Here is a 16,188-nt window from a genome sequence, read left to right as displayed (position 1 = left end):
TGCTTCATATTCCAATTAATCTGCTCTTGATTTGAAAATTGATTTGTTCGTTAAAAAGCAGATTTGAATATATACCAACAGAAACCCTGCTGAAATCTCACATCTCCCCTGAAGCGCCTTTCAAACCCCTATTTGAAAAAGCGGATTTTCAAACCCCTATTTGAAAATGTTGATCAAGAACAGTGGATCTTAACCAGGTTGGAGGTACTGAACCCCACCATTTTTTTTTTTTTTATGCACATTGACCAAACCCTTATTTTGCTTTAAATCAAATATACATAGACTTAGGTACTGTATTTGTTTTACCGATGTACAAAATGCACAAAATGAACTGTGAATGAATATTACCTTGTTTCTAGAACAAAACCAACGCGGAATAAATTACATACAGTAGCTACAAATCAGTCTGGCTTGTGTTGTTGCCTTTGAGAGACCAGTTCAGATATGTGTCGCTTGACCTTGGAAAGTGCAACTTTCATCTCATTTTCAAAGCAAAAGTCTGTTCTTTTAATCGCTTTCATGTCCACAATCATCAAAGAGGATCGCTCTCAAAGCGATGTTGTAACAAATGGTACCAAAAAAAAAACTGTTTCAATTTTTCCTCGACATAGCTTGGATTAAAACATAAAGAATGTTATTACAAGACGTACATCAGTCCCCCAGTACTGAGCGAGTGAGTGGGGTGTGCCTTGACCTCCGCGGCCGAGGCTCCACCGAACCCCTGAGACTGCTTCACTGAACCCAGGTTAAAAACTACTCTATAATATAATTCATTCATATACTAGGATGAAGCCTATCCCAGATGACGACGCCCATTTTGGTTTTCATTCAATATGATGCACAAGAATATGTAATTCCTCAAGATAGAGTATTTTGTTTAGTATTTTGTTTTCAGTGTCGTTGTCATAAAAAAAAAAAATGAATTCCTCTAACCCATGAAGTAGCCCGTGAAAACGTCTACATTTGGGTATTGTACTCCAAACAGCACTCTGCTTGGAAACATGTGACATCCTACTCGAGGGCGCTATTCCTCCACAGAAGCGGTATATATCTGCAACATACTCCAAACGTCAGTCATATGATTCCAGCCAAGGTGTTTGCACTACGCACCTAAGCTACATGCTCCCCGAACTCCCACGTCCGCCTCTTCCGTTAGAGCATCTTGGATCACGCGTTCCCTGCTGCTCCATTAGTTACATGCGTGAATAAATATAGAAAGGTGTTGTACTTGAGTTCAGCTGGAAGTGGACGAGCGTGCGTTTAAATTTCGGGATCCTGTTGCGAACAATACATTGTTTAGATAGCTGATGGCTGGGGTGAAGACTTTGTAAATAAATATATGATGCCCGTTGCAGTGAGCCGCGTACGCGCGGGGAAGGTATGGAAATGCGCTTATAAAAGAGAAAATTGCAAATGTGACCAACGGAGGTGAACTTGTTGTCATTTACAATTTGAACAGAATGCAATCGGATCGATCAACACAGCATCCAAACATCAACAGACGGGCAGCAGAAATGCCACACAAGACCGCACTTCCTCCAACACGCACGGCTCTTACCGGGTAGCCAACGGAGCTCTAGTGAGTCATTTTCCTTTTTACGCCGCGGCCGAACATCGGACAAGGAATTCAACGTACGAACGCGGCTCCCTTCGTCAGGATATGAATGGAGAAGATGAGCTTTAAATGATCCATTTTCTACATCCACTACGGTAGCCATTGGCGACCCGCCCCCGGGCGCCGCTGATTGGTCGAGACGCTCCTGCGACGTCTTGACTGTACGCTTAAGAAAAACACTACACGCACCTCTGGGTGCGAACTGGTGCTGGTGCTGACCCAATTACGCACGAGGAGCGAATTGTTAAAAGAGGAGTCCGTTTTTTCCAGTGGCACAAAGCTAGACTGTGCGCGAACATGTTCAAGCACAACCCAACGTACCCCGGTAGGGGCGCTTGTCAAAATCTGCGGAAATAAATAATACATCACAGAAATTAACAATATTTCTTGAAAATGGACAGTTAAGAACTCAAAGGCATTTCAGGGTTTAAAGCATAATCAAGGTACAGAGATTTGTACAGTTATTATTCTGGGCACAAGATGCATGCTTTGAAGAATCTAAAAAAACTACAATCTAACTGTGAATCATGTATAAAACGTATTATTCTATAGAAAATGGTAATTAAGAGGTGTGTATTTCTTTTCTATTTTATTTATGACATATATTGTAACTTACTATATAACTTACCTAGAACTTATTTATTATGTAAAGATCGCATGAAAACAAGGGGTATGACCCGACAAGTTATTAACTTCTTCCTACTCCTTTTGAAACCTGAACTGTTACTTCTACTCTCTATGTTTCTTTCTTTTTTCTTTCTTTTTCCGATGTTTATTATTTAATTTTATTCGTTTTACTCGTATTGATTAGATGTTCAAAAAAACAATTCAATTCTAATCTACAGTAAGTTACAAAATGTATGATGTATTAACTAACGTTTTTTAAGGTTACAATATCATATGATCAAAAATGCCTTCATAATATCGATGACTTTAACATTTATGTATGACATGAAAAAACAAATACAAATGAATTTGCAAGTGTTTGCAAACTTTTGACTGGAGCCTTAAATCAACAAATAATTGGAAATGTGCTATTTGCATTAAAGCAATCGGAGAGGCATTTCTTTTATATTCTTTGCAATTGCTTTGTAGCGTTAACTGCACCACGTCATACTGAGTGCCCCCCCCCACCCCCCAGCACCCAGTTAGCGCAAATTTGACCCATTTTGACTGTTCACATTTGATGTTGAATTAATTTGAGTCTACTAAAAGTGAGGTAACATTGTGGTAAAACTTCGAATCAAGCTGACCATGCTACAAATATGAACATGTTTTTGTTATGTTATTTATAATGGGACTGTGTCTCCACTAGATTTCTACACTGTATGTTCCTCCCAATACTTATAATATGTAGTGAATGCTAGTTGATGCTAGTTGAGAAATATATGTAATGTTATGTCAAGTTATCATTGTTTTGTTTCAATCGTTTCTGGGTTTATGCTTGAGAGGCACACAACACTCTCGCATCTATTTTGGAGAGACGCTGCCATCTAGTGGACCTTTTGTACACTACACCAAGTTGGATCAATTGTTTTGGTTGAGTCGTCCACTAAAGATAAAATGAGCGAAATATGTTGTTCACCTGTGTAGTTGTATTACTCAATATGTATGTGCACGCATTTACATGTTGTCAACTATTATTCGTCATTTTTTTTCATTTTTTTTCATGTATCAAAAATTCAATAAGTGCAGAACAAAATGCTATACATATTTTTATTTCTGGGATGTGGTTGCATAATACATATGTTCAACTGAGACCATTTTGGTGCAAGTGGAGGGCAATGTGAGATGAATTAGGGAATTATATTGTCAAAACAAATTTAAGGTCATTAGTTACGTTAGGAAATTGATATACATTAATATTAATCTCACTGTAACAAGACATCGCTAACACAAAAGGTTATATTTCATGAAACAGGTTTCCTTACTATGGAAGCGTGTTGCATTCTCTGGGGGGGAAATATTTTTAATAAGGGAGTGGAGATATTTGTTTGTTTATTTCTTTTATTTTTCTGTTTGATTAAATATTTTTCATCCCTTTTCACAGTCATTGCCTATTTCCTGTTAATGTGACGTCACAGCAGGCTCCGCCCAAACCAGAAGTAAAGGGTATTAGAACTTTTCCCGGAGTTTAGTATACAGGCACATAGCATCTTTTTAATGAGGGAGAGGACTTTGGGGGATTTTTTGGTTTGTTTGTTTTGTTTTTCTGATTGATTAACTATGTTTCATCCCCTTTCAGTCACCTTCTAGTTCCTATTAATGTGACGTCGCAGCAGGCTCCTCCCAAACCAGAAGTTTCAGATAATACTTTTCCCGGAGTTTAGTATTACAGGCACATGGCCGGCCATTATTTACTTTATTGTATATACAACATAAAAACTTTCGATTACCTGACAGACAAAATTCAGCATAACATTCTTTAGAGGCACATGAATCGATCACGCATTCAATCGCACAGCATACCGCACAGTACATATATCTAAACTAAATATTCCACGGTTTACGACACGGATGTCTACGATACTTTAGTTAGATTGCGGTTATCGGGTAAGTGTGTAATCCGCATTAGAAGAGGCGTGAATGATGGCACAATGGAAATTTTAACGCGGGGCTTGTTCTGATGACCAGGTGCCTGAAATTCTGAACTTTTTCTCTACTTTCCATAATAGATCACATATTGCTGGACTGTGGTCTCCCTAGTCCTTTAACATTTATGATTCACAGTGCTTTTCTTTACGTTTTTAACAACTCGTGGCAGCATGGTTGGAAAATGTTTTCTATTTTCTGATTTTCAACATGCGTGAATGTGAATGCTTAAGATTTTTTTTATTTACTGTAATGAAAACTGAAATTAGCGACATGAAATCTACCGTAATCTACGTAATAAAAGTTGTCAAAATTCTACCATTGAAATCGATCACGTTCAGGTTGGATCATATCTTTGATAGTGTGGAGTACTTAATGTTATGGTGTGTTTCTTTTGTTTACTTTCTTTCAAGCAGATATAAACAAACATGAACGACATGCTGAAAAGTCAGGAAAATCGCGTTGTTGAACTGAAAGAATGGGAGCAACGCTGGGAGGAAAACAGAATTGGCTTTCACAAATCACATGTACATGAGTAAGACCACAAATGCTCTTTATTTGCAGGAATGATAGAGACAAACTACTGTTTATTTGCATCACATATAATTCATTGGAATTGCATGATAATCTTTAATTTTTATAATTCTTTTTGTCCTAGGATGCTGGAAAGTAAAATTGACAAAGTTCTAGATGGGCGAACAGGAGTTCGTTTCTTCTTTCCTCTCTGTGGGAAAGCTGTGGATATGAAGTGGTAAGTAAATTCAGAATAATGTCATGAGTGACCTCTAACAGATGTCTATGAGTTCTATTTTTGGCTACATTTGACCAAAAACAAGAATTACTGTAGGACATATTTAACCAGGTTTCTTTTGATTTTACTCACTAATTTACGTCATTTTAAAATGCCATACCAATTGTGTATGTGTAATCCAGGTTAGCAGACATGGGACATTCCGTGGTAGGAGTAGAGATAGCTGAAAAAGCAATTCAACAGTTCTTCGAGGACAACAACTTGTCATACAGTGAGGAACCTGTCCCTGCTATACCTGGAGCGAAGGTTTTCAGGGTAAGTCCATTTTAGGGGTGTGAATTGAAATTTATTACAGGAATTTTTCATAAATTGAGATTCGGTACACAAGGAAAGATTAATGTCTGATGAATTAGACCACTGATTCTCAGCATTTATTTTCAGCCAGGTGCAAAGCATATTTGGATAAAAAAAAAAAGACTTGTAACAGAGTGCCCTGCCATTTATGTCAGATTTTTTTTTTTTACTATATTTGTAGTAGTATATCTAGGCATATTTTATCCAGGAACTTTAGCAAATAGATATTGCTACATCATTTCTTTTATTTCTGTCATGCCGCAAGGAAATTGTGTCACTAATGACATTGCGCATCCATTGCGTTAAAAATAAGACATTAAATGTTCTGTAAAGAAGTCACTATATCTCAACAAGGCCATAAATTGCTTCACTTTCCAATTGATTCGCTCTTAACTTGAAAGCAAAAATGTTCCGTTCTTGCCTTGGCATTAAACTAGATGTGTTGATACTTTCAGAATCTCAATTAAAATCTTACATATCTCACATACATCATTTGAGAACCACTACATGAAATCATGTGTTCAAATTCACAGTTTTAGTGTGATGGACCCTTCAAGGTGAGAAGAGATTATGTCAAGCCACGCAGTTATCATTCCAAATGCCCACCATGCTTACAAATAATCATCAATATTAACATGTTCAATCACTCACACTTTATTCCACAGAATTCAGAGAAAAACATCTCCTTGTATAACTGTGATCTGTACAGTTTATCTCGGTAAGTAAGTTGTGCGTACAGTATTTACAAAATGTCCGATTTTGTTTTTAAGATGGCCCTCCCGTCTATCACAGTTCAGTTGTAGGTCAGTTTGGAGCTATTTGGGACAGAGGATCTCTCGTTGCCATCAACCCAAAAGACAGAGAAAAGTAAGACTTTTAAATCCAGATTAAAATTATCATTGTATACTGTATATAGTATGACAATCAATACTATACTTCTTACTCCGCTGCACTATTTTTTCCATAAGATTTCCCAATTGTAAAAGGCACTAACGTGTAAAAATGTGTCAGCATGATGTCCAAGTCATTATATTGCCATTTATAATAAAGCACAATTCCACAGATATGCTTCTCTCATCATTTCCTTGATGGCCAATGACTGCAGATACCTTTTGTCCACATTGATGTACAATCCAGAACTTTATAAAGGTAACACTTAATCTAGTATTTAAAATTTGGAGTCAACTGTCATCTTTATTGATGGTTCTGCTTTTCCATCCTGGATCGTTTTTAAGAATTGGCATCGGTGAAACTGATTAAATATTCCTAACATATTCCAGGCCCCCCTTTTGTTGTGCCCGACAAGCAAGTGACTGGCCTGTTTGGTGAGTACTCAATTAACTTGTAATCGTTTCAAGACAAGCATGGATATTTGTCCTAACAGTACGAAATGAAATGATTGTATTGTTTCCCAGGAGAACGGTGCAACATTGAGCAGCTGGTATCAGAGAATGTCACGGAAGACAGACACCGGGCTTGGGGTGTGGACTACCTGATTGAGCAACTGTACCTCATCACTCCAAAGATTAGTTAAAAGCAAATATTATATCCTTGATAAATTAGCAAGACTTCAAAAATGATTGATTCCCTTATCAATAAAATACTTTATTACTAACACATTATTTTTTATGGTAATCAAATAGCGTTTTGGGGGTCAGACTGCTGCACGTGATCAGGACCATTATATACATTTGGTTAAATGTGTTGGAAGGCTAACCTAGATAAAGTTAATTTCTTCCAAAAAAAAAATGTGTGTGGTGTATGTAATATGCTCATTTGGCGTAACATATTAAATCCAATAATTAAATCCAATACAGTACTTTACAGACTTAAGTTTTTATTTTTATTGTGTATTTCAGTGCTGTTAGAACAGCACATCATAGTTACATAAATTGCATATAATATTTTGGGCTATTTGATGAAACTCTATAAGGGCATTTCAAATGTGAACTACAAATATCGCTCAGTATAAGTGCAAAGATGTTCAATTCAGCCAGCAAGCTATAGAATTGTCCAGAAATGTTACAACATTTTGTAACAAGTTTGGATCACTCCCCAGGAGAAGCATCATCAACAGCAGATTGTTTGCAATCTAAACGTCGAAGTTATTCATAAATTATTGTATTTTATGGTTTATGACGGTAGCTTGCAAGCTTCAGCTGTGACTCCATAACTTATTTGAAAAACATTCATATAAATTATGAATTCATGATGTTATTAAGATAAGCAGCCACATAACCACGACAATAAATATGTAAATGATAACAAACTATTTAAATAAACACTATAATTTATGTATTTATTTGTTAAAAAGGATTCTCATTCAGCGTTCGTATGTGCATCAAAACAAATTTAAAGGGAAGTGTTCTTTCAAATCAACTGCAGTATTTATTCCTGCCAGGAGAGGGCACTAGAAAACGTAAATTACTTAGTTCGTTTAGTACCAGCCATTTTTAGATCCTCAGCAAAAAAATTGAAGAAAAGAATAAATTAAGTTATTTCTCAGTTATTTAAGTAGCAGCCATTTTTAGAGTCTTCTTCAGCCAAAAATGGAAAATTTTAAAAATACAGGTATTATTATTATTGAAAAAATAGATAAAAGTTCATGGGACTGAATGCCTCTACACAAACATAAAAATATGTCTTTGGGGTTGAATGAGTTAAATAAATAATAATACTTCAAAAAAAGAAGAAACCAAACTTATGAAGAATGAAGCTTGTAGTTCTTGCATTGTGGTCATTAACTGCTAATGTAACAAAAAAAGTGAGGATTGTGCTCAATTTATTGGATAACATCACAATCCAAGCTGCCCTCTTTTTCAAAACAAAAAAATGTCCAAAGGCCTCAAAAGTGGACACTTGTTGCTGGGCTTGCAAAAGGAACGGCTTACATAAGTCACCGCAGTGCATTAACACACATGTTCCCTCAAGCGTGCTTCCATGCGAGACAGGACAGGTCGCGCTATAAAAGCTTCCTGCAGGCTGAAGCTACTTTTTTTGCTGGTCCCCTGGCAGACTGGTAGGATCCACTTGTACAGTTCTCCAACTGGCTTCAAGGTACAAATTGTGACTATTTGAACACTTTTTATAAGATTATAAATAAAAATCAATCGAATGATTATGTACTTCTCATTTGTAATGAGTGGTTCATTGTCTCCTATAGAAAGGCCAGCAGTGGAAATGATCATCAGACTGGGAAGACTCACCCCAGGTTACTTCCGCCTCCTCCAGGTTGGTACATTCAAATATGAATTCTTTTAAAATGTTCTTTGAGCTCCCAGAAAATTTTTCTAACTTTTTTTAAACTTCTAAATTTTTCTGACTCCGCGCTTCTCAAATTGGGCTTTGTGGAAGTCTAATAGTATCAGAAAATTTAATTTTATGCTTTGTAATGCTCTGAAGTCTTCTTTTCAATTTAAGTGCAAAGTAATTGGAACATGAAGCAGTGCATTGCGAAATTGTGTTATAGTGACGCCTTAGCATTGTGTGCATTATTTGTATGCATTATTTTTATAGTTTTATGCACATTTTAATTAGTGGCACAGTTTTCCAGCACACGAGCCTTACATTGCTTTACCACAGCTGACAAAAATGTTTAAAAAAACCAACATAAAAATTAACAAGTGTGATAATGTAGTTGCAAATGTGTGCACAATTTGTCATAATATTGTTTGTTTCCTCATATGGAAATTATGAGCAGTTTCACATAGCAGGCACGTCTCTGTCTTAAATTTATGACGAGGGCTGCCTTCATCGACTAAAATGATTAAATCTTATTTTTCGTTCTTAAAGTGTTCTTACCAATTATTCTTGTTCATTTATGATCATTTACTGATAAATACTGCTAAAGAATAATTAGGTTATAATTAAGAAAAACCTGTCATTTCAACACGGGTGTGTAGACTTTTTAGAACCATCACAAACATCAAGTCCAATCCAGCCATACAAATTTAAAATAGCGTTGGTGGCTGTGTCACATGATATTTCATTTTTAGCATATATCGTGGGCTAGTGAAAAATGGATGTTGGGCCGAGAATGGCCCCCGGGCCGTAGTTTAGACATCCCATTACAACATGAGGTTGAGAGTGAAGCAGGAAAGCTATAAATAACTATCAAAACAAAAGAAAAGTAGCTTCAATTATTCATTAGAACTAGATAGAAGGGCTCTTACTTTTCCTGATCTTCACAGAGGATAAAGAATAGATGCAATTGTTTCTTTGCAGCAGCAGGTGTCTGGCGAGGTCCGCATGCAGCCTCCGAGCTGCCTGGTCAACACCATGGCGGCGACCATGGCGGCGGCCGGCTCCTGCGTGAGTATCTACAGCGCCGTGCAAATGGCGGCCAGGATGCGGTTGGACCAGCACGCAGACTTCTGAACGCTAGATTGGAACCGCGGATGGCATGACTGTGAGAGAAAGTTGAGAATTTTTGCCTGGACGGAGAGTTTTTGGAGATGATGGGTAATTGTGGCATGTGAAAAATTGTTAACGGAAGTTTTTTTTTTTTTTTTTTTTTTGGTACACTTACAGACAGTAAATTGGTAGATCGTGGGGAACATGTTCCAGGATCATTCTGTGAAACTGCGATAGTGAACGTATAAAAAATCACACATGATTAAAAACAATGAAACCGATAGCCATTTTAATTAGCATTACTTGTTACTCTCAAACCTTCTTTAAGTTTTTTGTTTCACACTCCGTGTTGAAGTTAACAGTAAAACTGACCCATGTAACAAAAGAGAATTAAACATAGCACATTTAAACAACAAAATTTTCACACTAAACCTTACAATTTTATCCAACTTAGTTCTGCTAGCTTAATGCTAACACGGATTGCTGAAAGGCTAAGCTAGCAGAAATTTTTCTTTTGACTTCTTTTCCTAGTTGTTCTAAATGTTCACTGACTTGAGAAATCACCAGTGTTTGAGTATATTTCATGAATAGCATAATCTTGATTAAAATATAAAGACTTTTTTTGTTACTTGTGTGGATGGGAACATTTGTACACGGTCGACCACACAAACTATTTGGAATCGTTCATGTGGACAGTCGGACTGCAGAGGAATTTTACTGACGCACTTGGACATCAACCAGGAAGCTAATAGCACAATTTAAAGGCAGGGTTTCTAAATGAGGACCAAGAAAAACAGTTTAGGCTTTTAAATTAGTTGTTGTTCTGGCAGTCGACAGCAGAGGGAGCACTATTTTCAGCTGAGGAGGTGGCACAGAATATTGGATGAGGAAGATTAGTGTTAGCTAATAACCCTTGCTAAAATTAGCTAAAAAAGATCTTGCTAAAGTTGAGATGTATTTTTCAACTCATCAAAAAAAGATTATTGTGTATTAAAAAATACCACATTTTTCAGACTATAAGCTGCACGTTTTTTTTTCCTCATGGTTTGAGCCCTGTGGTTTATAGTCTGGTGCAGTTAATCTATTTATTTATCTATTTATTGGGGGGGCTAGCAACCATGAGACAATCTAACGATAAAGCAAATGTGTGTATCCTTTTGAGGTGTCCATTTATGTAAAAAGTATGAAATATACAGTATACATAATGTAACTATGCATAAGTTTAATAAGATCGTATAAAGGTTTTTGATATGTAGTTTGATTAATAGGTCTGATTGAAGAATCAATTAAACAAGGTAAAGAGAATATAGAAGTATTGATTTTGAGTGAACTATTATATCCAGTATTGTCAGTGTTATGTTGACAATATCCATTTATCTAATCATTTTCAATAAATATGTTGGTGCGAAACGTGCACGGATGTTCAATCTTTTGAAAATAAAATGTTGCTGTGCTGTAACAGGCAATTAAAAAAAGTTATTAATAAATATTTAAAAAAAAAACTTTACAAAAAACTATTACAGTATTAGGAGTGATTTTACTGCCCTCAAGTGGCAAAGGCATGCATACCGTTTTGTTTTGTTTTCCTTTTTTTTTTTCTTTTTTTTTTAGTGGGAGGCATTCTTTTCCTAATAATTTGTGTACAGGACTTAAATAAATAAAAGGAGTTACCCCATTTTAGTTCCTAGTGCCTCGATTATGATTAAATTTGTCATCTGTTAGCCATTTGGCCACGCTAATTTATGCAATGAATCTCTGCCTAGTTGATATTTAATCCCAATTTATTTCTGTCCCTTACATTTATGCACGGTTGCTCCCATGATACTCGAATGCCTCACAGACATCATTTTCACCAAGCAGCGCCGTCTTCACGCTGAGGAAGAGGCTGAGAGCGAAAAGGCTGATAGTCATCACCATGGAAACAGCCCAGCAACAGGCTGAAGGCTCGCAGCCAATCAGAGCCTTCCCAAAGCCGCTCACTCGTCGTATCAGTGGGAAAGGCTTGAGAAACGCTAGGTCTAATTGGGGAGTGTCAAGGTGATTGTTAAGATTATTCGTGTGTGTCCACTGTGGTGGACATTTGTTTTACGTCTATATCTTTTGACCAGCTACCCTACTAAGGCCTAGTGACCTCAGTAGAGGAGATCAAGGTCTTTCAAGTGATGTCTTGTGTTTGCCTGGGATGCAATTAACTTTTCTTACATGCTGAGACAAAATGGACGCAGCTAGGGACACAAATGAATAGGCTAGGGCAAATGTGCATTTAACATGAAAAAAATTTCACATTACACCATGTGCCTGATTTGTTTTAGATTTCAGAATTTCACAGTAACATTAGCGAATTATGATTTATTAACTCCTTACTCAAATTGCTAATTTGCTAAGCTAACTAGTGCTACTTGGCCACAACTAATTTAAACAGACAATTTGATATTGCATACTTACAAATATCTTTTTACCTTCTGTGAAAATATTACTGTTTACGCACCGTGCAGCAATATACTGCCCCCTGGTGGCCAAGATATTCACACCAGCCACATGATGTAACCCTCTACATTTGATTCAATTGTTTTACAACTGCAAGGTGGTTTTTTTTTTTCAATTAAAACTGGAATTACACAAGTTTGTGTTGGTATTAAAGAATGCCGGAACAGATTAATGACATTTCCATTGATTTCAATGGTGACAGATGATTTGAGCGGGTAATCCCGTGTGCCTGGGATTTATGAGCTGCACTGCAATGCATTCTGGGACCCGTGCTCGTCAGCCATTCTCCAATAGATTCCCTCAATCTGAAATCTATTTTTAGCTCATCCCATCAAAAGAACATCAAAAAGGCCCCTCTCTTTTTTACGTAACAATGCAGGGCAACCCGGCCCTCCGCCACATTGCATTGTGGGATGACGCATCGACAGTCGATATTTGTTTGACATCTTTTGCGTGTGTGTGCGTGTGTCACATGACCCACAAAGTCTGGATACGGTTGCTAGGCAACAACAGCCTCTCACCCTCCCTCCTCTCGCTCGCTCTTTTAGAACATTAAACAGTGATTGCCAGTGTGTGTATGTGATAGGTGGAGTTTATTTATAGACAAGGTCTAAAATTAAACTCACCATCTCCCCTATTCACCCCCTCTGATAATCCCTCACTTGGCTGTCTCCCTGCCAGATTCATTCACAGAGACGCCAATGTTGTGTGTGTGAGAGAGACGCTCTTGGTATGCATTCGGCAAAAAAAAATAAACACTTTTGCACTAATAAAATCCATGTTAATGCAAACAATATAACTATACTAACAGGCATATATTCTTTATCCTCTACAAAGAATGACTGATATTAGTGCTGTACTAAGAACTCATGAGAGGAGCTGCAGTATTTTTGTACATAATGAATAGTTTTGTTATTATTTTGCTTTTGGTGAAAAGAAGGCAACCTTTGTCATCTGCAAATGTCCTCAATCCTGTTCTTCTTGCCAAGCTCCTCCCAGCTGCTTGTGTCTTGTCCAGGTGTGCCTCGTTGTCTTGGTAATTATGCTGTATTCAGTTTTTTGCTTTGTGTCAGTCATTGTGGTTGCTTCTGTCTTACACTTCTTCCTGTCAAACTTTCCCAGAGTTTTGTGGAGGTGAGTGTTTTGTTTCTTTCTTTGACACTTGGAATTTTTTTTTCAAGGACTTTGTTTATTCAGTATCTTAAGTCTTCTACGTGCGTTTTTCTGGGTCATCCGTTTTTGCCACAACTTCTCCACACAAACCTGTTTGTCTGCTAAATGCTAAAAAGCTAGCATTACTTAACATGCTAATATTTAGCATGATATCCACCTGAGCAATTGGATAAGAATGTTAATTTAATGCTAACACGTCGCTATGCTAATATGTAATGTAGAGTAACTGAAAGAGGAAATGAATTTGTCCTTTGGGTTGATTTTTTTTTTTTTTTTTTTGGGACATTAAAGATGAGGAGATCCACTAGTAGCATCTCAGGGTCCTTCTTTTCTCCTCCTCCTCCTCGCCTCATTGGTGCAGGTGAAGATGATGAATGGCTTATAATTTCCTCCTCAAGGTCAACCTGACATGCGTATCCCCGTGTGTGTGTACGTGTGTGTGTGTTTGTGTGTGAGAGAGAGAGACAGACAGAGAGAGAGAGACAAAAGGAAGCTACATTATCGTGGATGATCACAAAGCAGAAACAAAGATGGATGTCTGAGCTGCCTTCATTACTCAGGAGACATGAGCAATGGAAATAATGTTGTCATCCACCAAATGGAAAAAAAATCCCTTAAAATAAAAAAATAAAAAAACCTCACATCCTTCCCTAAGTACAATTACTTGCTTAGAAGTGTAGAGTATAAATGTCAAAGTAATTCTAGAACAATACAGACATATAAAAAGATATAAAAAGTCTGCATTCCCCTGCTCAAAAGCCAATTTTGGGTGGTATGAAAAAGATTGTTTCAAAACTTTATATGTTGGATACCATCAGACCAATACCAGTACTCAACTCTTGTACTCACCGATACAAAGTACTGATACCACTAGTATTTTTCATATGCCGTATATATATATATATATATATATATATATATAAAATATAATTTTATTTTATTTATTTATTTTTTTCGCTTGCAAAAGTGTGCACACCCTCTTAGAACTGTAGTTCGGTGTAGAATCAACCAATCAGTTTCAACCTCACTTTAAATGGGTGTCAATGCTTACTTGCCACACCATTTAAATTGCCTTATTAACCCAAAATACATTTCAGATGGTCTAGTAGGCTATCCTCATATTTTATTGGTTTCTACTCCTTTTCGTCTACATTTTTTGACTCCTTGGAACTGGAATTTTGACTCCTTTTGCTGTTCTAGTATGCCCAGTAGAGGACATTTTGGTCTATACAATGATGTCTTATGTGTTTGGGTGGGTTGCAATTCACTGGTGCTGTCTTGCCGAGACAAAGTTACAACTGTGTCCACTGTAGTGGACATTTGTTTCCAGTCCATTTCTTCGGACTCATTTGCGCTGCATTACTAAATCTTAGTGTACTCAGTAGAGGGCATCTTGTCCCTTCAAATGATGTCTCACATGTTTGTTTTGGATGCAAAAAACATTCTTGCTGAGACATTTTTGTTCTCAAAAGTGGAAAGAGAGGAATTGGCTGGATCTCAAGAGGCTATAGCAGGGATTACTTTTAAAATATGTGGAAATGAAACAATTCCGTTCATCAAGAAACATTGTACACACAATGTAAGTTTGTTATCCTTTCTCACCTCAATCTCATCCCAGCTGGATTTCACAACACAGTGAACCTGTGTGTGTTTGTGTGTGTTGTGAAATGATGTGAACAGGAGGCAAAAGAAAGGGAAAGACCCTTGGCCCTCTCTCTTTCTTTCAATTCTTTGATTCTCTCCACCGGCGCATTACCCTCACTCTACTCCGTCAAGGTCGTCTACAAGGTCGGTCTGGACACATTTCCTGGCTTATGATTGGTTGGTGCAAAGTGGAGCCAGTGACTTAAAGGGGCAGATTTGTAGTTCATTGATAGAATGAAGTGTTTCGAGATGCAGTTGTGCTTTAGATCTATATGGATGTTTAAGCTTTGGGTATATGACACTTATATGACTCACGGCTGGATTTACACTGTCGCTCCAAGGGCAGGATTCCAATTTACTGCCGATATGTGTCTGTTCTCATTTCAAGTGGCTCATATTGCAAAAGGGTGCATTAAAATTCATGCCAGGCTGCCACAACCTGTAGGTAAATGGGGGAAAAAAATTGAACATAATATTTTAAAACGACACTTTAAGGCGACGCTTTTATTCCTCTTATGTTTGCTCAAAAGAGGTAGGACAAAAATGGTTTGAAATGGGTCAAAAACTGACCCGGCATTTGAAGTTATCTTTTTAAACGCAAAAAATTTGGCCAAAAAATATTTCTTTTCTAAAAAAAAAAAAAAAAAAAACACATTTTGGGGGGATTGTTCATTTGACCCAGTGTATATGGTGTGAGCAAAAAAAAAAAAAAAAACTTGTCATTTATATAAGGGTGCACTAGATAACAAAAAAATGGGTCAAATTAATAAACCTTTTAGGGTTTATTAATAAACATTTTGGGATTTATTAATTCGGGTTTAGGGTTATTATTAAAAGTTGAACTACAATTTTTTATGTTTATTTTGCACAGTTTTAAGTTTTTGGGTGGATTATATAGCTATATATATATATATATATATATATATATATATATATATATATATATATATATATATATATATATATATATAAACCCAACAACCTATTTGTTATAAAAAAAGTTTGAGTTGAATTAATAAATGAATAAATACATTTGTTTGGGTAGGGGGGTGTTTAAATGTTACTCTTAGTCAATAATTGTGTGTCAAACATTAAATCACAAAACAGCTCATTTTTTCTTGTTTTGGTTTGTGCACAAAACATTTTTGGGAATACTTCCTGTTATTTATTTAACCCAAAAATTTTAAATGACCCAAAATGTTGGGTTGAATGTTTTTAA

General features: G+C 36.6%; 2 protein-coding genes across 5 annotated transcripts in view; one reads left to right on the top strand and one right to left on the bottom strand.

Annotated features, from left to right (window-relative positions):
* The window catches only part of ext1c (exostoses (multiple) 1c), a 68,430-nt gene extending 66,591 nt beyond the window's left edge, over positions 1–1,839 (bottom strand). Inside the window, exon 1 of the mRNA XM_088404440.1 lies at positions 1,559–1,839. The gene's annotated coding sequence lies outside the window, so the exon portion shown is untranslated. The remainder of the gene's footprint in view (positions 1–1,558) is intronic.
* Positions 640–7,131, top strand: LOC148406379 (putative thiopurine S-methyltransferase). 4 transcript variants are annotated; one of them, XM_088404443.1, is made up of 10 exons: positions 640–745; positions 1,460–1,579; positions 4,624–4,742; positions 4,866–4,958; positions 5,141–5,273; positions 5,978–6,030; positions 6,105–6,179; positions 6,376–6,461; positions 6,593–6,637; positions 6,728–7,131. In XM_088404443.1, exons 3-10 carry the CDS (start codon positions 4,636–4,638, stop codon positions 6,844–6,846), a joined length of 711 nt encoding a protein of 236 aa, XP_088260569.1. In that variant the 5' UTR covers positions 640–745; positions 1,460–1,579; positions 4,624–4,635; the 3' UTR covers positions 6,847–7,131. The 4 variants fall into 4 exon arrangements, with proteins under 4 accessions (XP_088260569.1, XP_088260568.1, XP_088260567.1 ...); XM_088404442.1 differs by lacking the exon at positions 640–745 and adding an exon at positions 1,151–1,378; XM_088404441.1 differs by lacking the exons at positions 640–745; positions 1,460–1,579 and adding an exon at positions 4,017–4,168.
* The last annotated feature ends 9,057 nt before the right edge of the window (positions 7,132–16,188 follow it).

The sequence above is a fragment of the Hippichthys cyanospilos genome, chromosome 21 (genome assembly GCF_059441005.1).
Source record: "Hippichthys cyanospilos isolate Australia breed blue-spotted pipefish chromosome 21, RoL_Hcya_1.0, whole genome shotgun sequence".
Taxonomy (NCBI): domain Eukaryota; kingdom Metazoa; phylum Chordata; class Actinopteri; order Syngnathiformes; family Syngnathidae; genus Hippichthys; species Hippichthys cyanospilos.
This window is presented reverse-complemented; position numbering and strand designations above follow the sequence as displayed.